At 35.3% G+C, this 25,471-nt stretch overlaps 1 protein-coding gene across 1 annotated transcript in view; it reads left to right on the forward strand.

The window, feature by feature from the left end:
* LOC129945264 (uncharacterized) overlaps positions 1-25,471 on the forward strand; it is a 65,497-nt gene that overhangs the window by 12,147 nt on the left and 27,879 nt on the right. Inside the window, exons 3-4 of the mRNA XM_056054923.1 lie at positions 8,303-8,513; positions 14,977-15,114. Coding sequence (XP_055910898.1) covers positions 8,303-8,513; positions 14,977-15,114 — 349 coding nt within the window. The remainder of the gene's footprint in view (positions 1-8,302; positions 8,514-14,976; positions 15,115-25,471) is intronic.

Here is a 25,471-nt window from a genome sequence, read left to right on the forward strand (position 1 = left end):
GCCAAAAAGATATTCAAGGACATTTCTCTCATTTTGTAAAAGGAGAAAAAAAAAACAATCTTAACTCTTTTTTAGCACTTTCAAACTTGCCCTTAATATACTAAGTGTTTAAATTTACACTCAAAAACCAGCAACTTTGTTGTTTTGATAATAACTTTGAAGTTCTTGAGTCTTATTTCTTTTTTCCATTTTCAATGTTCAAAATTATACAGAATTCATAATTAATTTCTAGTGTCAGTGAAATGACTTTTCATCATTTACCAATCTTATTGCAAGGGCATGGAAGGCAAGCCAGGCAGCAGGATGACTACGAAAAAAAAAATTAAGGAAGAGTTTTAAAAAGTGAAGAGCTTTATCCTTATAGCTTTAACTGTAGCTGTAGGTAAAGTATACATGTACAGTTAAAGTTATTGACAAAGGCAAATGGCTGTCGCGGCTTATCCTTCCTGTCCATCAATGTTTCATTTTTATTCTCCTCTGTACTCTATCATCATCTCTTCGTCGTCATCGCCATTGCCATCACCATCACCATCGTCATTGCCATCTTTTGCCCAGGATTCAGGACAGGATTGTTGGCATCGTATTTGTTTTGTTTTTATTCTTGATTTTATTTCATTCCATTCATCTCAGGAAAATAAAGACACAAGTTGATATCTGGCTGAGTGAGATTTGAGACTTGGAAAAAGCGAAGTAAAAGTACCAATTTGAGGAAACTGTCTGCCAGTGCCAACTGCCAATCCAATATAAATGATGATGAACTTGCAGCTTTTGTCCTTAGTTGTTGGTGTTGGTATTGTTGTTTTATTTTATTTATATATATGTATATTTTTTGTTGTCTTTGTTGTTGTTATGCTGCGAGCTGCTTATAGCTTAACGTATATAAAAGTGGATGCTGATGCTGATACTCCAAAGTCTTATAAGAACTACCGGATCCATCTTAACTGTCGGAAGGGATCGTATTTTTATTTTGTTCTTTTTTTTTGTTCATGGTTGTTTCTCTGGAAAAGAGAATTGATTACTTTTTTGGAATAATTAAGTCAATTTTTGAAAGGTAATAAATGATTGTTCAGTTTAGCCTTGATTTATATGTACATTCCCAATGCTCAATGTACAATTACTACCTAACTTAAAGCTAAATATGTATATTCTGAAGAAATTGTAGATTATTCTATTTAAGAATTTCATATTCTGTTGAAATTTTTGAAGAAGCAGAAATTGAGAGATTTATTTTATACGAACTAAAAACTATTGTACGTAGCTCAAAGCGATAAAACCCTGCGTCTTTAGAAGAAGATCGCTTAAAACTTGGATTATCATAAATTCTGTAGCAATCAGTTAAATACTTTCAGACCTTCTTTTATAAATATTGAAACAATTTCTCTCGTTTTAAGAGACATTACTTTTAAGAATATCAGGATTCATCGGCAAGACTTCAAATAAGTTTTGTACAAAGTAGGTACTTCAAAAAAAAGTTGGAGTGAGAATTTCAAAAATAACCGAAAAATTTGGTTGGCCTTTTAGGACTAAATAAATAAATAAATTTCAATTTAACATACTATTTAATAAGATTCTTTGTTTTAACTATTACACTGTCTGCTTCATTCAATAATCTATAAAACACATTTTGTGACGGTGCTCGTGGAATGTATTTTTTTTTGTCATTTTAATTTATTGAACCATAAAAAATTTATATACATTTGGCTTAATTTCAACATAAATAATATTTAAAAATAACATGAAGTCGATGGCTAAAAAAAGAGTGTCGTTGGCGAGGTTCATCTCGAGTTATTCAGTCCCGGTTGTCTTGATGGAGGTTGGTTGGGCGAGTGGTGGTGTTTAGTCGCGGTAGTATGCTGACTCCAGGCTAGCATAGAAGGAGACGTCGTCGTCCTCGTCAGTGAGAAGTCTGTCCAAGATATCCATACCACAAAGGTATCTCGGTTCCGGGTGTCGTTCCTGATTGGTCATCCTTTTCATTAATTGGTTAGGGTGGCTGGCGACATTGGTGATTATCTTCCTTACTGTTTGTGCAAGGAACTGGTCAAGTGGCTTGATTTCAGCTTCTTCGTAGACTCTACTATTACTATAGTGCTTCTGTCGTTTACGGTCGAATTGTAGATCGGTGCATATCCTTAGTATCTTCCTCTCAAAGACTTTAAGTTTTTCCATTACAGTTTTTGATATGGTGAACCATATCGCAAAATTGTAGTTGATAACCGGTCTTAGCAGTTGTTTGTATATCAACATTTTCGTTGGTTTACTTAATCCAGTTTTCTTCTTCAAGAGAGTATGAACTCGATGGAGTGCGATGTTGGCTTTTTGTTATCACAGCCTTAGAGTGAGGGTTGAAACACAGCAGATATTTGGCGTTCTTCTTGGCTTTAATCCTTGATCCATCCGGGAACGTCAGATCAAGGTTTCAGGCCACTGCCGCCGATCTACAGCGGCTTTTGTTGGTGACAGGTCTCCGGAAGCATACCAGTTCCGATTTGGAGGTATTTATCCTTATTCCCCACTTCTGGTAGTACTCGTAAAATCTGCTTATGTGTGCTTCTACTCTTCGGGCTGCGATCGTAGGAAACATGGAGGACGAATAGGTGAGTGAGTCATCCGCAAACTGCAGGTTCTCACAATCCGTTAGCACTGGCTGTTCAGATGCCATCAGGCTGTAGAAGAACGGTCCAAGTTTCAATCCTTGGATGATTCCAGCCTTTACGTCTCTAATCGTTGACTTGCAACTATCTATTTCTACGAACAAGTTCCTGAAAGAAAGAAAAGTAAACAAAATGTTTATTATTGGTTGTGGGATATTAAAAATTCGGAGCTTATGGATGAGGGTCTCAATCCATACGCTGTCGAAAGCTTTCTCGACATCCAGAAAGCATCCAACTGTGGCTCGGTGGCCATTGAGAGTAGCGGTGACGTCGGGCTGAAACTTTAGAAGTGGATGGATCATTGAGTGAGCCTGTCGGAATCCAAACTGCATTCTGCTCGTTGCAGAATTTCTTCAGTCTTCTTAAAATGACTTCTTCCAGAATTTTGCTGATGTTGTTGAGGAGTGTCTTCCACTTTTTTGGAAAGTAGCCGTTGTTTATGCAGTTATTTATGATAATAGTCAAGTTTATCATAAACACTTGAGGAAGCCTTTTCAGGATATAGTTGGAAATCCCGTCCATTCCAGTTGACATCTTCGGCTTCAAGTTGTTAATGACCTCAGCAATCTCCTCAGGATTGCAGAATTTATGGGTATTAGCTGGTTCATCGGCTTTGCAGTTGTCGTCAAATTGAACTTCAATGTTTGGCTGTTGAATCAACTGGATGGAGGTTTCTACTTCGTTCAGGAAGGCTTGGTCCGTTGATGGTTTTTGAAGTGAAACTCTGTTCAAAGTGTTTGGCAAAAGCTTCCACTATGTCATTCGTTGAAGTAAGCTCGATGTTGTTGCTCATCATGACTTCCGGCAGTGATTTTCGCCTACCGATGGGGCGGTTTATTTCCTTGAAGGCGTTTGGTCCCGGTTTTATCTCTAAAATGATGAGAAAGGGGATATTGAGAATGTAGAATGAGTGTGGAATGTACTAATTTTGGCCACTACTTATAAGAACTAAAGTTCAAAATTCAGTATAGTGCTATGGCAAAACTGCATTGGGTGCCAGTTGCCACTTGTGTGTGTTATTTTATGTTTATCAGAAGGCAAGAACATTACGTTGGTTTATATAGTGTGTGGTTAACATGTTGGGGTGTTACAATTTTTTGAAATACTTAAACAAAATTAATGATTTTCCAGAAATTACACTGGTCGATAAAGTTACGTTTTTTTTTCTTTTGCACAAAATTTAATATTTACAAAATATAAATATATAATAATAATGTTATTTTTAAATGACTAAGATGTTTGGAATTTGAATAACGCCTTCGAATTTGTTTATTAAATCAGAGTTTTTAAAATATGTTTTTTTTTTTAAATAACTAAGGTACTAAAAAGTTTTAAACGTAATATTGAAGTAAGAGGTTTTAAATTTTTAAAATCATCAGGAATTTTATTGAAAGTAGTTTTTTTCAAGAATTTACATATGATTAAAAAAGCTTTCGAATTATAAAAGGTAACATCTAAAAATATTGTTGTGTCCAATTGATTTTAAAGTCAGATTCGAATTAAAGCAATCAAAAGCCTTATAATTAGTTATAAATTAATTAAATTTTATTGGAAATATAGGATCTTGGATTTCATTCTTATTCACTTATTTTCATTTTATTTAATTCGTCAATACTTTTGTTTTATATAAGTTGTTTTTCATTATTTCATTTTATTTAAAAAGAAAATAAATTGGGTGGGTCAATAGTCTGTTAGAGAACTAGGGCCTAGTGGTTGACAACTCTCAACCATTCCTGTGTGCGAGTAGTGTTGTCAGGGATACAAAGGGACCTACAGTTTTAAGCCGAATTCGAACGGCAAATTTGAGAATGCTTTTTTCATGACAAGAATTACTCTTGGAGAATTTGTCAATTCCTCGCAAGAGGGAGTACCCGTGAAAAAAACTTAGGGTGGCATAGGTAGGGATCGAAACCAAGACCTCTAGCATGACAATGCATCGCACTTTTTTTTCAAATTCATTTTTATTACTTCAATCTTAAACCTATCTTAAAGCTAGACAAAAATTCATAACACTAGCCTAATTAACCATTACTTAGAACTAACTTACTGGTCCCAAACGGACACTCTTAGTTAAACTTTAACACTTAACACTAATGCCTTTCGGTCCTAAGAGCTAATTACCTTCACTCTACGCTGACTGCTGTAGAACAGCCGTTTCGTCAGAGCGAAGGCAGAGCAGCATTTATATGTCTGTCGAAATATAAATACTGATCTAACCAGATACTGAGGTACTTCACTACACTTTTACTTGCTAGTCGCTGGACGTAAAGATCAACGATGACCATCTTGCGCCAATTCTTGCTCGCATCCCTCGTTCTCTTACCCAACGGACTCCGGAACAGAATTGTCTCCGACTTTTGGACATTTATTTTCAGTTTCCAGTTGTCGCAATATCGCTGAATCTTGTCGAAATCACTGTGCAAGAGAATTCTAATAACCTCAACCTTTCCAGCTGTTCTGTACGCAATTAGACCTTTGTTAGACTGCCTATCAAATCGCTATTGTAAATGCTGAAAAGAATCAGCGAATTCACGGCTCCCTATTGAAGACCATGTTTAATTAAAAATGTTGTGATAGAAGTTACATTGTCACTTTTGACAACAAACTTTCTTCCGTTAAGAATTTTATAAAGTATATACAACAATGGCTTGCTTATGCAGAAAGGAGTTACAGTCCAACGCACTAACCAACATGCCACGGGTACTACATTTAATTTAATTTAGCTTAATTTATTTCTTCGCGGTAATGATTCTCTTTTCGAACTGGAACTGTGGCGAAAGTTCTTAAAGAAATCAACATTCATAAATCCGCTGGTTCAGATGGTATCCCCGCTATTGTTCTGAAGAGGTGTACTTCCACGCTAGCAAAACCACTGCGTAAGCTCAACCCAAGTAGTTTACAAACTGCATTTTTTCTGCCAATCCCCAAAAAAGGGTAATATTGTTCCAACGCAAATCATCGACCGATAGCACTAACGTCCCTTTTATTTAAGATCATGGAAACGCTGATTAATTATCAGTTCAAGAAATTTCTTGAGGAACGGAAGCTTCTTAATGACTGGCAGTATGGCTCTCGTATGATAATTTGATGGTTTTTCTAGCTGAACAGTTTAACACATGCTTATATCACATTGGAGAAATTAAAATTATTGCACTTGATATTTCAAGGGCATTTGGTAGAGTTTGGCATCAAGCTCTCTTATTAAAAAATGCATGATTTTGGTATAACAGAATTTCTTCTTTGTTGGATTTCTTTCGAACCGTTCAATACAAGTTGTTGTGGATGGAATCAAGTCTGGAACCCACAAAATAAATGCTTGTGTGCCCCAGGGCTCCGTTTTGTCTCCGACCATTTTCTCCATTTTTTTAATGACCCCAAGTCTGCTACTTCTAATCCAATGCATTATTTCACTGACGATAGCAGTCTTAGCTTTCCTTATTCGTTTTCAGGCTCAAGACCCTCCTCATCGGATGTGAAATTACAACGTCAAAATATGATTAGCTCATTAGATTGAGACCTACACAGCATTGTACAATAGCGAATAAAGAACCGGATGGTTTTTAATGCTTCGAAAACACAATGCTGTCTTGAATTGTTAAAGCTATATATACCCTCCTTGTCAATATGTGTGGCACTTGCATCAACGAAACTGAATGTCTATACATCCTTAGAATGTACATAAGCAACAAACTTTTATGGAGCTATCACATACTCGATGTCGCCAAAAATGCAGCAAGATGTCTAAGTTTTTTGATACGATGCTAGAAGTTTGTCTCTCCGTCTTTTCTGGCTACAACCTACAAACCTATATACTCCCAAAATTTTCATCTTTGGGCTGGTGCTCCAGTAACTTATCTTAGACTCTCGGACGGTATGCAAAGAATAGTTTTTAAAATGATTGATGACATTAACATCATCAACTCGATAACATCACTCGACCATCATCGTAAGGTTTCTTGTCTCGCCCTACCGTTATTTTAAAGGACTATGGTCTAGTGAAATAACCAATTGCATTCCTCTCCTTAAACAGTTTAACTTTAATACCCGCACTTCTAGGAATGCCCATCAGTTTACCCTTGATCCAAACTTCGGCCGTACTATTAAGTACAGACATTCGTTTACCATTCATTCGCCGTACTACACGAATGGGAAATGCTTTGCCAAGCTCTATCTTTTCCTATCATTGCAATGTTCAGGAATTTAAATTCAATGTACATCGACAACTTCTATCCATCCCTTCCCTCTTTTCCTTATGTTCACACTGTGTCTTTTGAATATTTAAAGTATACAAAACCGTTTTAATGTTCACTTATTTGAAAAAAAAAAAATATTTACCCTTTTTATTTGATTAGTATTTCTTCTACTTTAATGTATACAGAATTTGTATTAAAATAAACTTTTCGTATTATTTAATTTTTTATTTTTTTTAAATTTAAGTTTTTTTATTGGAAATACCAATCGATGGTTTTTATTATATAATAATAATATTATTTCATAATAACAAGTTTCTAAGGCACTAATAGAAAATCGCATATACCACACTTTTCATTCAATATTAAACAAATTATATTAATTTAAAGGTTTGAAATTGAAAGGTTTGCATCGTTTAAATTTTCACTTAAAATTCCCTTTTCTGACAAGAATTTCTTCCTTGAAACCCTTATTCAAGTAAACCCTGTGGTTTTGTGTATACACAATTTCTGTAACGACTGAAAACCAAATAACCATTCCACTTAATTTTCTAGAATAAGTACATATTTGCTCCCTTAAAATCTAGGTACCTATCCCTACCTATACCTACCTTAATATTATACTTAATTTGAAGTGAAAGTTTAAATTTATGTAACTATAAGTTCGAAAACTAGAACAAGCTCCAAGCACTCTATAACCACTAGCCGAGAATATGAACAATTAAAAACACAAACATACACATTGTAAATTTTGTTTGCATTTACTTTAAAAAGTCTCATTATTATAATAAATGTTGACACCGCCTTTCAGTAGGTTGCATTGTTTTTAATAACAAATTACAACAAATTTTAACAACAAAATCAACAACAACAAGCAACAACAACAAGCAACAAAAACACTGTATTTAAGTTCACACATCTGCAACAACCACTAAAGTCATTTATTTCATCGCTCTAGGGTCAACATATTCCATTAAACTTACATTACTACTACCCCCCCCCCACCATATACCTACTTGACCTAAAAGCTACCCCCTCAAAAATAAAAAAATCACCATCATCCCTTACCCACACAACATCCCCCACAACACTCCCACCCACACTTACACACAGAGCCATAGAGACAATTGAAATGGCTTTTTTGGTTGGGTCGACACAAAATGTGCTCCGTTGCACATTTAGCAATAATTCCTCTTTAGTGCATGCATTTATATAAATGCAGTGACAAGTACCCTTAAGCGCATAAGTAATAGATCCTCCAAAACACACACACAACGTACACAAAATGATTCATCTCCTGTGCATAATAGTTCATACATAATATGAAAATGAAACTCTACTTGAATATTATTATATAATATAATATTCGTTTTTTTTGTGTTTTGTTTAAACTTTAACCTCTTATTGTTATTATTATTATTATTTTTTTTTTGGTAGTAACGAAAACTTTTTTTTCAGGTTGCATGGATACGTCACAGAGACCTGCACATACTCACCGTTGGAACATACACTTACACTACGGATCAAAGGTTCCAAACATCCTACCACCGAGATATAGACGAATGGACGCTGCAAATAAAATGGGCACAGAAACGTGACGCCGGGGTGTACGAGTGCCAACTATCTACCCAACCAGTTAGAAGTTTTTCGGTAAACTTAAATATTGTTGGTAAGTTAAATATTTTGTTCTCAATTTTTGTTTTTTTTTTTGTTTTGTTAAATATTTTTCCTGTTTTTATTTTTTAATGAATGAATGAACTCTTCAAAATGGAACAATACGTGTTGTTATGTAAAACGAAAAAAAAAACGAAAAAATAATAATAATTTGTCATGAAGGTTAGGTCAGTGGAGTGAAAAAATATATAGAAAAATGTACGTTTCATCTCTGTCACTGATATCTACAATCTACATAATAATAATATACAAAAATGTTACAACGCCAAGCGTGGGTAGCAGGAGAGGATTTGAAGAATGTGAAGATGAATGACAAACTTTTTAGAAAGTGTGGGCTCTTGAAAAATGTGCTTTAAAATAAAAAAAAGAAATGATAACAAAATTAAGGTAAAAGTCTAGGAAAAGGTATTTTCTGACGTATACACACATGTTGTTGGAATTTGGATAGAATGAAAAAAGGACCAAATTGTGAATTGTCTACAAATAATCATCTCGACAATATTACAAAGGATGTTTAAATTAAAGACACAAACAGATGACGAAATGTTTTTAAATTGTTCAAGTATTGCTGTAAAAATGAGTTCAGGAAAATCTATATGAATACAGCCAATTTTAAATGGAATACAAATTGAAGACAACAAGGATGTATCCTGTCTACGATATTTTTTGTTCATGTTTTTATGGGAACAAAGGAACTCAATTTAAAGGATGGTGAGTTGGGACAGAAACAAAAATTAGTTTAAACATATGAGTATAGAACGCGTTAATTATTTGAACTTACCCCTAACATTTGGTGAGGAATTCCCTATCCGTGGCCACCGGGAAATTCCATTCTAAAAAGCTTACTGATTCCATTTAGTAGGTTGTAATGGTGTGAAGTCGGTTCTATCTCTTGCAGTTATTCTTGAACTTGAAGCTCTTTCGAACAACAAACCGTGCTCATTGCATTGTACCGAATTTAACAAAGAGTTCTATTTCCTCGAAAGTTAAAAATTACCATCTCTATCGAAACGCTTCACAAGCAAGCCTACATATATTTATAAAATGCTTCGTGAGCTAGGAGCTGGTGAGCCTTTCATCAAAGCGAGTATAATTATTTTCTTCTGGATTAGGAATCTATGACGTGCTCTAAAAGACTGACTTTTTCACGTTGTTCTTTTCTCACAGCGCAATGTTTTTTAAGGTTTGAACAACAAAAAAAGATACGACAACGTAGACGCCTATTATTTGTAGTGGAAATTCATCTTTCGAAGACTCAAAAACTCTTATAACATACCGTTTAAGGCCTTTACCTTTTTTTCGATAATAAAGAAAAGTACAAATTGTTTTGAACAATAAAAATGTAAGTAAGAAAATGTTAATAAACTCCGTCGTAAAGATCGATGGAGGAGTAAGGTTTTTATAACCACAAATAAATGGACTACCGATAGAGAGCTATGATGTAGAGCCATTCTTCAGCCACAAGTCTTACTGTAACCGAAAAACCATCTGGACGGCTGTAAATGATAGAATGATAAAATTCAACAAATTGGGAACGTTCGCATAGTTCGGGTCCACTGTCAGTCCATTAAAAATAATAATTTGGTAAATGGCTACTTACTTACTTAAGGTGGTGCTACAATCCGGGGCGGACCTGGGCCTCAACCAACAAGCGTCTCCAGCCAGCTCGGTCACTAGCTAGCTGTCTCCAGTTTTGCACACCAAGTTGGTTGAGGTCCTCTCCCATCTGGGTGCGCCACCTGAGTCGCGGTCTTCCTCTACTGCGCCGTCCCTGAGGATTGGATTCTAAAACCTTTCGGGCTGGAGCGTTGATGTTTATCCGCTCTTGGACTTTAATTCTGCTAACAAGGTCAGTGTCGCTGTACAGCCCGTACAGTTCGTCGTTCTATCTTCTCCTTCATTCTCCATCTATGCTTACGGGACCAAAAATCACAAGAAGAATTTTTCTCTCGAAGCATCCTAAGACGCTCTCATCTTTCTTTGACTGCGTCCAGGCCTCAGCGCTATAAATGAGAACCGGGATGATGAGTGTCTTATAGATGGTGATTTTAGATACTCGATATAGGGCTTTAATACTTAATTGCCCTCTAAGTCCAAAGAAGAAGCGACTTGCAAGAGTTATTCTTCGTTTGATTTCAGCACTGGTGTCGTTGACTTTGGTTAAATCGGTGCCTAGGTAGACAAAGTCCTTCACTACCTCAAAGTTATTGCTGTCCATGGTGACGTTTTGTCCAAGACGTCGTCGTTCAGTGTCTTTTTTTGATGACAGTATACACTTGGTCTTGCCCTCATTGACCACTAAACCCATCTTCTTCGCTTCCGTCGCAATGCTCAAAACCGCTCCACTGACATCACGCTTTTATCTTCCAATTATGTCAATATCATCTGCTTATCCGATTATTTGGATGGATCTTTGGAAGATTGTGCCTCTAGTGTTGACGGTTGAGTTTGGCACAATTCTTTCCAAAACGATGTTGAAGAAGTCGCATGACAGTGCATCGCCTTGTCTAAAACCTTTTTTGACATCAAATGCATCGGTAAGATCTTTTCCGACCTTGATTGATCAGCGTGCATTCTCCATCGTCATTCTGCATAAACGGATAAGTTTGGCAGGGATGCCAAAACTAGACATTGCTCGGTAGAGGTCTTCCCTATAGATGCTGTCATACGCGGCTTTAAAATCGATAAAGAGATGGTGGGTATCGATTTGAAGTTCCTGGTTTTTTTCCAAGATCTGCCGTAGTGTGAATATTTGGTCGATAGTGGACTTTCCTGGTCTGAAGCCACACTGATAAGGACCAATCAGGTTGTTGACGAATGGCTTCAGACGTTCACATAATACGGCAGAGAGGATCTTATACGCAATGTTAAGGAGACTAATGCCTCTGTAGTTGGCGCAGTTTAGAGGGTCTCCTTTCTTATGCATCGGGCACGCTATGCTGGAATTCCACTCATCGGGCATGCTTTCTTCCGACCATATTTTGCAGATGAGTTGGTGAATGCTCCTAACCAAGTCATCGCCTGCTGCTTTGAACAGTTCGGCAGCGATGCCGTCAGCTCCAGCAGCTTTGTTTGACTTAAGTTCAGATATAGCTATTTTCACTTCGTCAAGGTCGAGTAAGCGGAATTGTGGATCTTCGTTGCCGAGGTTGAGTCATTCTATCTCCCTTACAGCGGAATTCGGTTCATCATCGGCGTTATATAATTTGGAGGAGTGATCTTTCCATATTCTCAGCATCGACTGCGGTTCTACTACGATGTTCCCCTGATCGTCTTAACAGGCTTCGGTTCGTGGCTGGTACCCTTGGGAGGGTTTTTTTACCTTTTGGTAAAATTTACGAACCGCATTCCTGTTGTGACATCCCTCTATCTCCTCAATCACGCGCTTCTCATGCTCTCTTTTTTCCGTTTAAGAAGCCGATATTCCTCTCTGATCTTCTGCTCGTAGAGCTCACGAGCAGCTCTAGTCTTTTTGTGCAGCGCCGTATTGTATACCTCTTGTTTCGCTGTGTGCGCTTGCCGGCATTCGTCGTCAAACCAGGGGTTTCGCTGTGGTGGCCGTGTGAACCTAGCACTTCAGAGGCGGCATCTCTAATGGCTGCAAGGCAATGTTGCCACTGGTTTTCAATGCTTAATGCAGGAAGCATAGGACTCCTTAGGAGGTTTCTAGAGACTCGATCGGAAAAGGACATGGCAGTCTCTTGCGATTGTAGCCGTCGAATAACGTCGAATCTTCTCACAGTACTTCCTTGTTTTGGCTTGGATCGGGATATCAGTAGCCGTACCTTGGCTCTTAGCCTCTTGGAATGTTCGGATATCCTGTATACTGGAGAAAAGTCATGCGTCGATCGCAATGTGGTCAATCTGGTTGACGATTAATTGATTAGGAGATTTCCATGTCCTCTTGTGGATATTAAGATGTGTGAACTGCGTACTAGCTACCAGAATTTCTCGCCTTCAGCGAAATCGACCAGCCTGAATCCATTGTCGGAGGTGGTGTCGTGCAGGCTGTTTCTCCCGATTATCCCACCAAAGATGTCTTCACTTCCTAGCTTGGCATTAAAATCTCCTAAGACAATTTGAATGTCATAGCCAGGGCACTGCTCATTTAATGTTAATGGCTACATATACTCTAAAGACATTATAATTCGGAACTTGCCATGTCTCTGCGACCATTCATGATGTTTGCTAACTCTCTCAAGGGATCATGGATCTCCATCAAATTGCAACAAGTGTCGAGAGAGAAGCAGAAGTCGTGGAGCTGAAAATTAATTCTGGCAAAACAAAAATGATTAGAATTGGAACCATACCATCTTTGAAAATAAATATTTAATCGCAACCAGTGAAAAAGTGGTATTGAATCTTGGAAATATCGCCTACATCGAAACAAGATAACTCTATTAGCCTAGGAACAAGGCTATGATCGTTTCGCACAAATGTCGAATCTGTGCTTCTTTATGGGTGCAGCACCTGGAAGGTTACTTCAGCCTTTACAAGAAATCTACAAACCTTCGTGAATAGATAGTCTTTGCAACATTCTAGCGATTTTCTGGCCAAACCAAATATCCAATGAGGTCCTTCATAGAAGGAAAAGTCAAGAACTTATAGACTATTTAACGAAGGCATTAGTGGCAATAAATTGGACTGGACATACGCTTCGAAAAGGTAATGACTGCATTGCAGACCAAGCAATGCAGTAGAATCCCCTCACACAAGAAGGAAGAAGAGCTGGACGACCAAGAAGCACATGGCGCAGGACCAGTCGAATAGGAATCAACATCACAAGGCAAAAGTTGGAGGGAACATCACATCTCCATCAACCGCTAACGATGGTGCGAAGTCATAGTAGAGGCCCTATGCCCCTAAAGGGGTTGCCAATGGACTAAACATGTCTGAGGACCTTAGTAAGTAACTAAGTATAATTTCATCTCTATTGTTTCATCAATCAAAATTTTTCACAAAAAGCTACTCTATTGAACTTAAATTGAAAGTAGCTTTACTGAAATACCCTGCGAAGAGTTTCAACATACTTATATGTAAGTATCAGAAGCGAAGAAAATCTGATAACCCGATTTACTTATTAAAATTTTCTCCGAAAAAAACTTTAATTTCCTTAAAAATCTTAATGAGTTCGAGAATTTTAAATTCTCAGAAACGGCATTTATGAGACTTTTAAAAAATATAATAATGAAATATGTATTAAAATTAAAGCCAATCTCTGCTTAAACGCACCACCTTTAAACATAATACCAACTGCAATGCATATTATGATGCATAATTTAATTTTCAACAACAGTATACAAATAAATTAACTGATTACCATATAATTATTATGCAGCTTATAATTATTATGCATTATGCAAGATTAAATCCGCTCCTGATATCCACAAGAATTGTTCTGTTTTAACAATTATGCCAACATCGTCGTTGTCGGTGTCATCGTCAGAGTCATAGTCATCGTTGGCGTTGTCATCGTCATCGTCGTCGTCGTGGGACGACCTCGACGAACACCACTATCAATGATGCAAAAAAAAATACAAAGTGTATTGAAAAAAAAGAAGAGAAAAATCATGAAAATGACAACCTCCGCCACAACGCCAGGATTTTCTTTTTTTTTTGTATTCCAAACCAGGAATGCAAATCCCCATCACATTGACTCCAGAACAAGGATCCATTGTAAAAAAAAAGTAAAAACATGGAATCTGATTAAGAACTGCAATGTGGTAACGATTATGTTCGAAAAAATACTCTCACACGAACCGTTCACAAAAATATACCCAACCACGTAAAACATAGTTACTTCCACATCATATACATACACATAAGCATGCTAGAGTTCTTATGCAGAAGTAAAAGTACTTTGGGTACATATTGGCGTATTCAATCCGCAGATGAATCCTTCCACACACTTTGTGCAATCCACCGCCGCCGCTGCCGTCGTCGTCGTTCATAGAGCTGCACTTGAAATATATGAAATTATCCTCCGAAGTGTAATCCTTGGTGTTATTAACATTTTTTCCATCCTATATGTTCTACTCCTCCTGCTACTCGACTCGTGCTCCTACTCAGTGCTCAATGTTTAATGTTCAATGTTCATATAGGTGCAGCGATACTCCTGCTCCTTTTTTACCTTACATAGTATGTGGGTTTGTTTGTGCATACATACTCGTAAAAAGAAAAAAAAAACACCACGCATTAAAAGATAATCGTCCTCTTTCCACATCCTCCACTTCTAGCTTGAACATTCGTTGGATGTGGAACTGGGACAATATGAACAAGATTACAGATACTGAACCGTATTGAAATAATAATTACCAACCTGAATTAATAATCCTTATTTTTACTCGAACTATAATATCTGTAATCTATCTTATGTGATGTGTATACTGTACATGTATGTACACACTTCCTTTTGATACTTATGCACACACATATATATTCATTATTATTTTCTACAGACTCTATTGACAGTGAAAAAAATAGTATTCTACAACAATACTACAACGATGACACATTCTATATAAGCTCGGATCGTGTCTATCAAGGAAGTGATGATGAATTTGCAGGACTTTATGGACCAATTCAAACCATAGCCGGTCTGTCTATATAAGAATATATTAATAAAAAAAGAATGCTTTCTTTTATAGCTCATGCTTTAACTAACATTAACTTATACGTACATGGATACATGCGTAAAGCTTTACTAATAAAATGTGTCTTTGCTCATTTTGTCTTAATAATTATTGTATTTTGTGGAAACAGGGTGTTACAAGATTAATGCAAGAAATGTTATACGTATAATATTTAAAAAATCCTTTTTTTACAAAAAAAAATCTTTCCTCCATGTAGCCAAGAAAGAGATTAATTAACACTAAAAGAAAAGAGAACAGGAGATAAAACAGAGCCCTGTGGAATACCAGCGTTTATATTACAGATTTGTACATTTTTGTTGATTGGTGTAGAAGTTTGGTGTGGAACAAAAGAAATCTTCATGACTTTTTAACTTCGCATAGGAAGTTATTGTAATGGGTCCAATTTGTCAAATTGAAAATTTTGACATTTCTCGACGTTTCAGGTCCCTAGAGTCGAAATAAAAGATTTTTAGAAAGATGTATATGCGTTTTTTTCGTCGTCCAAGACTCAAGCACCAAAAGAGATATCGATTTCAAATAAATTTTGTTATATAGATAATAAGGCAGAAAGATGCAGAAAGGGCTCTCAAGAAAATTACGTGGGTGGTTTTTTTACCATAGCAGTTTGAAAAAAAGGTGAACATTTTGGTTAACCCTAAATATCTTACGAACCAAAAACGCTAGAGACTTGAATTAAATTTTATATAATATATTGTGACGTGATATCAAACAAGTATATTTTTTGAAAAAAATCAATTTTACGGTTTTTTTATTAAATCAAAAAACTGAAAAAAAAATTTGTCAACTCCAAAATTTTACGACTAAAATATGATTTCATCTCCAAAACAATTTTGTGCAACGAAATATAATGTTTTTGACATCTGATCAAATTTTGAGAAAAGTCTAATTGACAGTTTTTTTTATAAAAAATGAAAATCTAAAAAAAACATTACTCAAAGTTGGTAAAAATTGAATATCGATTCAAATATCTTTCAAAAACTTGAAATTTAGGCTTCAAAGTTATTTTATCTTATAAGAAATATTGTTTTTAACATTCTAAAAAATGTTGAGAAAAATCCAATTGACAGTTTTTTTTACAACAAATAAAAACTTTAAAAAAATTAATAAAAGTTGGTAAAAGTTGATTTTCGACTCAAATACCTTTTCAAAACTTTGAGATATTGGCTTCTAACTAATTTAATTCTATAAGAAATATTGTTTTCAATATTCGATAAAATTTTGAAAAAAATCGAATTGACAGTTTTTTTTACAAAAAATAAAACCATATATTGGCTTATTTTATTTCACTTATTTGTTTTCGATATTCAGTAATTTGTATATACGAGTAAAAATCCAACAGTCCGTTTTTTCATAAAAAATGAAATCTATAAAAAACAGTACGCAAATTTGGTAAAAATTGATGCGAGTACATATTGACAAACTTTTAAGCAAGACAAATCGACAGACGGGATGGAAAGTTATCAGTGTGGGTCGCATCTCAGCCTCTTTTTTTTTAAATTATTTCGACATGAGAGATACATTTTAAATAAGTACAATAATCTATTTCAAGATATTTTCAAAGCTATCTAAGATTTGGTTCAATTTTCAGTGAAATTAATGTACTTTGCGTACCATCCGACAACAGTTGTAACTTAGGTACATTATTCTGACATAGAAAATGGTCACATCTACGTAACATGTACAAAAATGTACCATTTAAGTTTCTACAGAAACTACAACTGCAGTATACCAGGAAAATGGTGTTATGGTTCAATTTAATATGTGGTAATATTTTAAGAGTGTTCAATACCTGACCAACTTCGGTTCGATCTAAAATTTAAAATGTTGTATGAGTTGAAATGAATTTGGGTCGAATGCTTATTTTTAGTATTTTTTCTGAAGGTTTTTTAATTGTTATAAAAATGTATTTCTCATCATCATCATTCGAAAAAATCGCGGACTATCTCTTTGCTTAAAAAATCTCTCTCAACATTATTCGAGAACATCAAGATTTGCATATACTAAAGGTTTTATGATGTACCCGCACCTGCCAAATAAAAGCTTCTTCCGTCTCTGGTTTCCAAAATATTCGATGATAACGTGAGATTAATGGTGTATGATGTGACGCACGTCTGAGCTTTACTGATTTTTGAAATATTAGGGATCAATAAAATTAGTCACATTTTATTAAATTTTAAGATCTTTAGAAGCTAAATCCATGGTTTTTTGAGAAAAGGGCAGAGATATGATTTTCAAATATTTTTTTACAGAAAGTAATGTCGTCCTGTAAGACGAGTCAGTCTACTTCTATACAGATAATTCAAAAACAAAAGAAACGGCTTGTGGAGGTGTAAACTCTGAACAACTGAAATTAAGACTCTCATTCCGTCTTCTCAATCATTTATAGCGTGTTCCAGGCCTTAATTTTGGCGATGAATGAAGTCTTGTCCGGACTTAAAGAAAACGTGTTATAAACATCTGATGTCCCTATCTTCTCAGATAGTCAAAATGATTTAATATCATGAAAATTATATAAATAAATACAAACCAGCAAGTGTTCAAATATGCGTTTCTCCCCGGTGTAATGGTTGGGCTCATCAAAAGATGACCATTACACCTTGTCTTGCCTTGCAGAACAACTGCGAATTATATGGTTGGTACAAGTCTTCAGAGAAGCGTCAAGACAAGGTGTAATGGTCATCTCTGATGTGCCCAACCATTACACCGTGGCGAAACGCATTTATGAAAACTTTCTGGTTTATATTTATAAAAAATTGAATTATATTTGAATTCAACATCACCGACTATTATTTAGATATGGAGAAGGAAAAATGAACGTTGATAAAAGTTAATATTTTCAATTCGAAAAATCGAATCGAATAATTTTCAAAATATGTTTATGGTATTATAAATCTTTAACCTTAGGTTAGGTTCAAGTGGCTGTCCAGATGTCATTGACGCACGTAGACCTCAAGGGTCCATTGTGATACCACTAATGAGGTTACTCATGGGAGAGTAATAAAGTTAGAGAGACATTTTTTGTCAATCGTTGCCAGTTCACTGGTATTATCGAAGAAGGGATTACCGAGAAAGTTATTAATTCTAAGGGAGAGTGCTGGACATGAACATGGAAGGTGTTGGAGTGTTTCCTCTTCCTCCTCGTTCATGCCGCTTTTACAGAAGTCATTTGTGTAGATTCCTTTCCAGTGTCCTGTTATTACTCCAATTGCAGAGCTTATACTTTTGACCGTTTTAAGTCTATGCTTGGCCATATTTGCTTGGTTTCTAGGCAGGTGGTACTCTGTGGCCATCTAGCATTTGTGGATTCTAGAGCATTTTGTTTGAGAAGATATTTGCATGTAGCGGACTATTTGAGAGTTTGTGGAGACGGACGCGAGAGATTTAAGAGCGGCTTGGCTGTTCGAAAAGATTCGTATATCCTTGCAAGATATAACGTTTTCTTTGAGCCAGGATAGTGTTTCTTTAATCACCATTACTTCTGCCTGGAATACACTACATTGACTTGGAAGCTTATATGATAGACTGAGATTCAGTTGTTCCGAATAGATACCACTTCCAACTCCGTGATCGGTCTTTGAACCGTCTGTATAGAAGTGTACCGCATCGTCTTCCAGGGGTCTCTCTTCTTCCCAGGAAGATATTGAAGGGATGGACACATGGAAGCTTTTACCGAATACCATTTTTGGGGTAGTATAGTCTAAGCGATCTGGGATAGATCTGAAACTGTCTAGAATAGTAGTTTGTCCAGTATTGTTACTGTTTTATTGAGAGGTGGCTCTAAGCCGCACACATGAGTTGGCTACCACCATTTTGGAGAAGATGTCAAGAGGTATTAGGTTTAAAAGCACTTTCAGTGCTACGGTCTTTAACCTTTGGGAAGACACAAATTTTATAAGAAGTCCTGTGTCTTAAAAAACAACTGTCTCCAACTCTTTTGTGACATATGAATAAGGAGCTAGAAATTAAGATTTTAAAAGAGAAGAGTAAATTGAGTAGTTTTTTGCCAAAATCTTGTAATACCCTGTGAAGAAGTAGAAGGACCACAATTAAAAATTACCTTACTAATTTTTTCCGCCTAAGACTTCTCAAGGTAAAATTTAATTTTTGTATCCAAGTTATAAGAAACGAAGAATCCTTTGTACCACCCTGTGTATAAGTAAGTTAAGGTAGCAGAGGTACATGTTAATAAGGTGAATTGTAGTATAATAAGACAATTTTCAGGTCGTTGTGCATAGTGAGTGATAATATTCCTTCTTTTTCCTGAGCTTTATAAAAGAGCATCTACTTTACCACACTTTACACGTGTTATTTCGTGCTAATCAGATTGTAAAAGTCATGTTTAGCTGCTACTTAAAGTTTTACCTACGCTTACTTTCATACCTGACTTTTTTGTATTTCAAAGTCCTTCGTCCTTCATTCTTCATTGTGTATGTTGTTCCTTCCTATACTCTTAAAATATTCAACATGAAAGTAGTTACAATTATATGGAGAGAGGTATAGTTTTATACCTAACTATACTCTAAAAGTCATTGTGTGTACAGCATAAGGTTAACAAAAATAAAAAACAAAAACAAAAAAAATATAGAAGCCAAGTTAGCTTAGTTATAATGAGATTTTAATGGCATCCTGCTGGTTTGTGCGAACTAACGTGAATTTTCATTTCCGCATCCTCTTTTACTTGCCTCTGATAGTGCTTGATTTTATATTAAATGCAATTGTGGGAAATTTTATTTTCCTCCTTCTTACTACCTCCCCCCTCTTCCTTCCCTCTTTCCCGGTCTATTAAATTTTGTTGTCTGCAACGTACATGTGGGAAGGTTAAGTTTTATCACTCCTACAACCTTCCCAGCCAATTTTTGAACTTTTTTAACAGAGTGCTAGCACTATCAAAAAAGTTGCTTTTACTGTTTGTTAGTTTGTGAGGATGTCAGGTCTTTTATAGTTTAAGGTAAAGTTGAGAAAGTATAAGCACTAGCTATAGGGTTTTCCAATAAGAGGTTTAATTTTAATATAATATAAAAAACGAGTATTTCTTTTTAGAAAAATCAATAGATGCTTATTTTAAGGTAAGGAGAACAAACATTTTGAGCGAAAGAACTAAAAATGGATACCGTTGTAGCACCAATCCTTTTTATGAAATATTTGTCTTGATCAGTTCGCATAATTGCTGCTGCATGTACTCGATGCCTTCATGAAATCCATTTTTAACTTCAAATAGGAAGTTATTATAATGGGTCCGATTTGTCAAATTGAAAATTTTGCAATTTTTCGACGTCTCAAGGTCCCAAGATCGAAATAAAAGATTTTTAGGAAGACGTCTGTGCGTGCGTGTGTACGTACGTTCGTATGTCCGTAAGTCCGCGACGTTTTTTTCGTCGTCCAAAGCTCAAGAAGCAGAAGAGATATCGATAATAAGAGAGAAATATGCAGGAAAGGCTTTCAAGAACATTGGACCTGTGTTTTTTTTTTCATAGCAGTTTAAAAAAAAGGTGACAAATTTGGTTAACCCTAAATATCCCTGAAAATGCACCAAAACACTAGAGACTTGAATTAAATTTTATATAATATATATAATAAAACATTACACAAAAATGGTAAAAATTGAATTTTAACTATTCTACCTTATAAGAAATATTGTTTTCAACATTCAGTACAATTTTGAGAAAAATCGAATTGACAGTTTTTTTTACAAAAAATAAAAACCCAACAAAAAACAATACTAAAACTTGGTAAAAAATTTACTTTCGACACAAATAGCTTTTCAAAAATTAAAAAGAATGTCGTCAAACTATACTTATTTCTCAAAAAACTTTTTTTGATATTCAATAGTTTTTATTATAAAAATTCAACAGTTCGTTTTTTATAAAAAAAAAAAATAAAATCAACAAGAAATATTACCCAAATTTGGTAAAAATTGATGTTTGGTTCCTAAAAATCTATTTAACAAAACTAGATTTTCAAACTAAACTATTTCCTTATATGAAAATTATTGTTGTTAATTTAAATATTTTTTAAATAATTCACCTAACAACTTTTTTAATTCAAGACGAAAACCTACAAGCTTTTAACTTACAAGCAAGAAAAATCGACAGACGGGATGGGAAGTTATCAGTGTGGGTCACATCCCAGCCTCTTTTTGGAGAATTAAATCTTTCTTAAAGCATTGGCATAAAATCTTACGCGACTCCAAGTGAAATATTTTAAAAGGTTTTAGACTTGAAGATTTCCGTTGTCAACTGTGATCACTTTTGCGCGAAATAACACACTCAGAAAATGTGACTTGCAAATTTTGCAAATCGTGATTGCAAAATGTTCGGTATAGCTTTTGAGAAGTATCCCAGGCATGGTCGTTAGTGGGTTGGACTGCCAGAGGTCTTGGGCTCGATCCCTGCCTATGCCATCTGAAGTCTTTTCACGGTTACTGCCTCTTGCGAGGAATTGACAAATTCTATAAGAGTAATTCTTGTCATGAAAAAGTGCTTTCTCAAATTAGCCGTTCGGATTCGGCATATAAACTGTAGGTCCCCTCCATTCCTGACAAAATTACTCGCGCACAGGAAAGGTTGAGAGTTGTAAGTCACTAGGCTCTAGTTTTCAAACGGACTGTTGAGCCACCCAATTTATTGATTAACTTCCCGTAGGAAGTTATTGTAATGGGTCCGAGTTGGCAAATTGAAAATTTTGTCATTTCTCCACGTTTCAAGGTCCGTAGAGTCGAAATAAAAGATTTTTTCGCCGTCCATAGCTCCAGAACCTGAAGAGAGATCGATTTCAAATAAATTTTGTTATATCTCCAAAAAAAATTTGTGCAACGAAGAATAATGTATTTGGCATCTGATAAAATTTTGAGAAAAATCGATGCGACAGTTTTTTTCACAAAAAATAAAAACCTAAAAAAAATTAATAAAAGTTGGTAAAAATTCCTTTTTGATTCAAATATCTTTTCAAATCTTTGAGATATTGTCCTTAATTTACTTTTATCTTTCAAAAAAAAATTTTTTGTCAACATTCAGTAAAATTTTGAAAAAAATCGAATTGACAGTTTTTTGACAAAAAATTAAAAACCGGAAAAAAATTAACAAAAGTTGGTAAAAAACGCTTTTCGACTCAAATATCTTTTCAAAAATTTGAGAGAATAACTTCTAACTACTTTTTAATTATAAGGAATATTGTTTTCAACATTAGGACCTATTTTGAGAAAAATCGAGTTGACAGTTTTCTTTAAAAAAATAAAAACACAAAAAAAAATTTATAAAAGTTGATAAAAATTAATTTTCGATTCAAATATCATTCAAAAATTTTGGATATTATCTTTAAACTACTTTTATCTTTCAAAAAATGTTGTCGTTAATATTCAGTACAATTTTGAAAAAAACCGAATTGACATTTTTTGTTCAAAAAATTAAAAACCTAAAAAAAATTTATAAAAGTTGGTAAAAATTGATTTTAGACTCAAATAGCTTTTCAAAAATCAAAAATATTGGCTTCAAACTTATTTTATTTCACAGAAAATATTGTTTTCAGTAATTTTTATGTAAAAATCCAACAGTCGGTTATTTTATAAGAAATAAAATCTTCAAAAAATAGTACGCAAATTTGGTAAAAATTGTAACGAGTACATATAGACAAACTTTTAATCAAGAAAAATCGACAGACGGGATGGGAAGTTATCAGTGTGCTTCACATCCCAGCCTCTTTTTGGAGACTTAAATCTTTCTTAAAGCATTGGCATAAAATTTTACGGGACTCCAAGTGAAATATTTTAAAAGGTTTTAAACTTGAAGATTTCCGTTGTCAACTGTGATCACTTTTTCGAGAAATAACACAGTCAGAAAATTTGACTTGCAAATTTGCCAATCGTGATTTTTTTGCATATTTATAAACGGTATAGCTTTTGAGTAGTACCCGTGGCATGATGGTTAGTGCGTTGGACTGTCAATAAAAAATGTCAATCTGTTGATTAAGGAGAACTACAATCTATCAATTAACAAGTACTGAGACCGCAAGATCCGGTCAGTTAATTCGAGTGACCCTAGTATGTTCCCCAAAATCAACAAGATATTCAGGAAAAAAAACGATAATGACCTTCCGTGTCTTAAACTCCAAAGAACTGAAGAGAACAGAAACGTACTCAGGACAGCGCAAATAGATCCAGAGGAAGCCATCTTTGACGATGACTTTTACATAATTGAAGATCCGAAGGAAAAAGTGGAAGCGGTGGGAGCTGCTTTCCAGCAAGTGTACAAGGTGAATGTTAGCATTCGCCCCAACCACGACCTGGAAAACAGAGCCCTACTTAATCACTTTTACCTCCGTAATGATATCACACATTGGCGATCTGAGAACCGCGGTTTCATGCGGTTCAATGACGATTCCTTGGCAAATGCCATAATCGCCGAGCAAACGGGACCAAGTCCCTTGTTAGTGACGAAGGTTGAGCTTCAGCTCATCTTTAATTCAATAAAAAACAAAAAGTCAGCAGGTGTCGATGGTATATCCAACGTTGTACTAAGACATTTACCGATGGAAGCAATTGACATATACACCACGCTCTTCAATAATGCACTGAATAATGTGCATTGGAAGACTGCTGTGGTTCATCCTCTCCCGAAAAAGGGAAAGGACAACTCCAACCCGTCAAATTTTCGGTCGATAAGTCTTCTTCCGAGCATCAGCAAAGTTTTCGAAAAAATCATTGATAGGGCTCTGACTAAGTGGGCTGCAGACAACAAAATAATTGCGGATAAACAGTTCGGATTCAAGGCGGGTCATGACACAATTCATGTTGCGTCTAAACTCGTTTCTGATATCCAATGGAATAAATCAAAACAACAATGCACAGGTGCTGTTCTGGTTGATTTGGAGAAGGCCTTTGACACCGTATGGTTAGAGGGTCTTTACCTAAAACTGAGCAGGCTTGGCATAAGCAAGCCATTGTTGTATATACTTTATGATATGCTTAACGGTAGAAAGTTTGTTGTCAAAAGTGGCAATGTAACTTCTACCACAACATTCTCAATTAACCAGGGCCAGAGGAGCCTTCGCTCTGACGAAACGACTGTTTTTTAGCAATCGGCTTGACCCCAGAGTGAAGTTAATTTGCTACATGGCCCTCATACGGCCAATGATCGTTTACGGTTGTCCTGTGTGGCTCAACGTTGCCCCTTCCCAGATGGAGAAGTTTCGGGTGTTCGAGAGGCAGTGTTTACGACGCTGTACCGGCTTATATCGAACAGCCGAATCTTCTTATGTGCATTACTTTTCCAACGAGGTCCTATACAACGGGGCTCGAATCAACAGAATTGACAATTTCGTGCTAAAACTCGTTCGAGGTCACATTGTAAGAGCTATGTCTTCGACCAACAATTTAATTTTCGGGGCGTTCTATCCGAACGACGAGTATTTTGAGGGTGCAGCGGCTTCATTCCTCCAGACTCATTCCTCTTTTTAGATAGATGCGGTCTGATATAGGATAGATTGGCAGTTCCGTTAATCTACCACGTCAGACGAAGAACCGTGGATAGGCGACTTCTGTACAATCGGGACGTCATGGCACAAGGCGGAGCAGAGCTCCTTCGGTTCAGTAGGGCTGTGTCCGAACGGGACCGAACTGATAGTGTGAAGCAGGAGAACCAGTTTTGGTGGCTTCAATCGGCACTTGATATTGGGTAGTCGGGATGGGGTTTTAAGCCTTGGCCGGCTTACATACTTGTTTTATGTTTAGGGTTTAGTTTTAAGTAGAATAGGCATAATGGCACGAAAAAAAAAAATAAAAAAAAAACAAAAAAATAAATAAAAAAAAAACATTAAAAAAAAAAAAAACATTAAAAAAAATAAATAAAAATAAAAAAAAAAAAAAAAAAAAAGACAACAAAATATGAAAAACAAAAATGTTAGATAGTTAGATTTGCTGCTGTGGTTGTTCTAGTTTTAAATAGTTTATAGGTAGAATAGGTAGTTTAAGTTAGTTTTTAAGTTTTATTTAAGGACCTTATTTTAAGTAGTTTGTAAGTAAAAATAAACTAAAAAAGGTTATTGATATTAGTTTTTTTCAAAATTTTCTAATAAAAACAAAACAAATAAAATTTTAATTGAAGTAAAATAGATCTTAAGGCCGAAAGGCATTAGTAATTAGTGTTATAGTTTAGCTTAGAGTGTCCGTATGGGACCATTAAGTTAGTTGTAAGTTATGGATAATTAGGCTAGTTTTATGAATTTATGTCTAGCTTTAAGATAGGTTTAAGATTGAATAAATAAAAATGAATTTGAACAAAAAAAAAAAAGTGCGTTGGACTGTCAT

Source organism: Eupeodes corollae, chromosome 2 (genome assembly GCF_945859685.1).
Source record: "Eupeodes corollae chromosome 2, idEupCoro1.1, whole genome shotgun sequence".
NCBI lineage: Eukaryota > Metazoa > Arthropoda > Insecta > Diptera > Syrphidae > Eupeodes > Eupeodes corollae.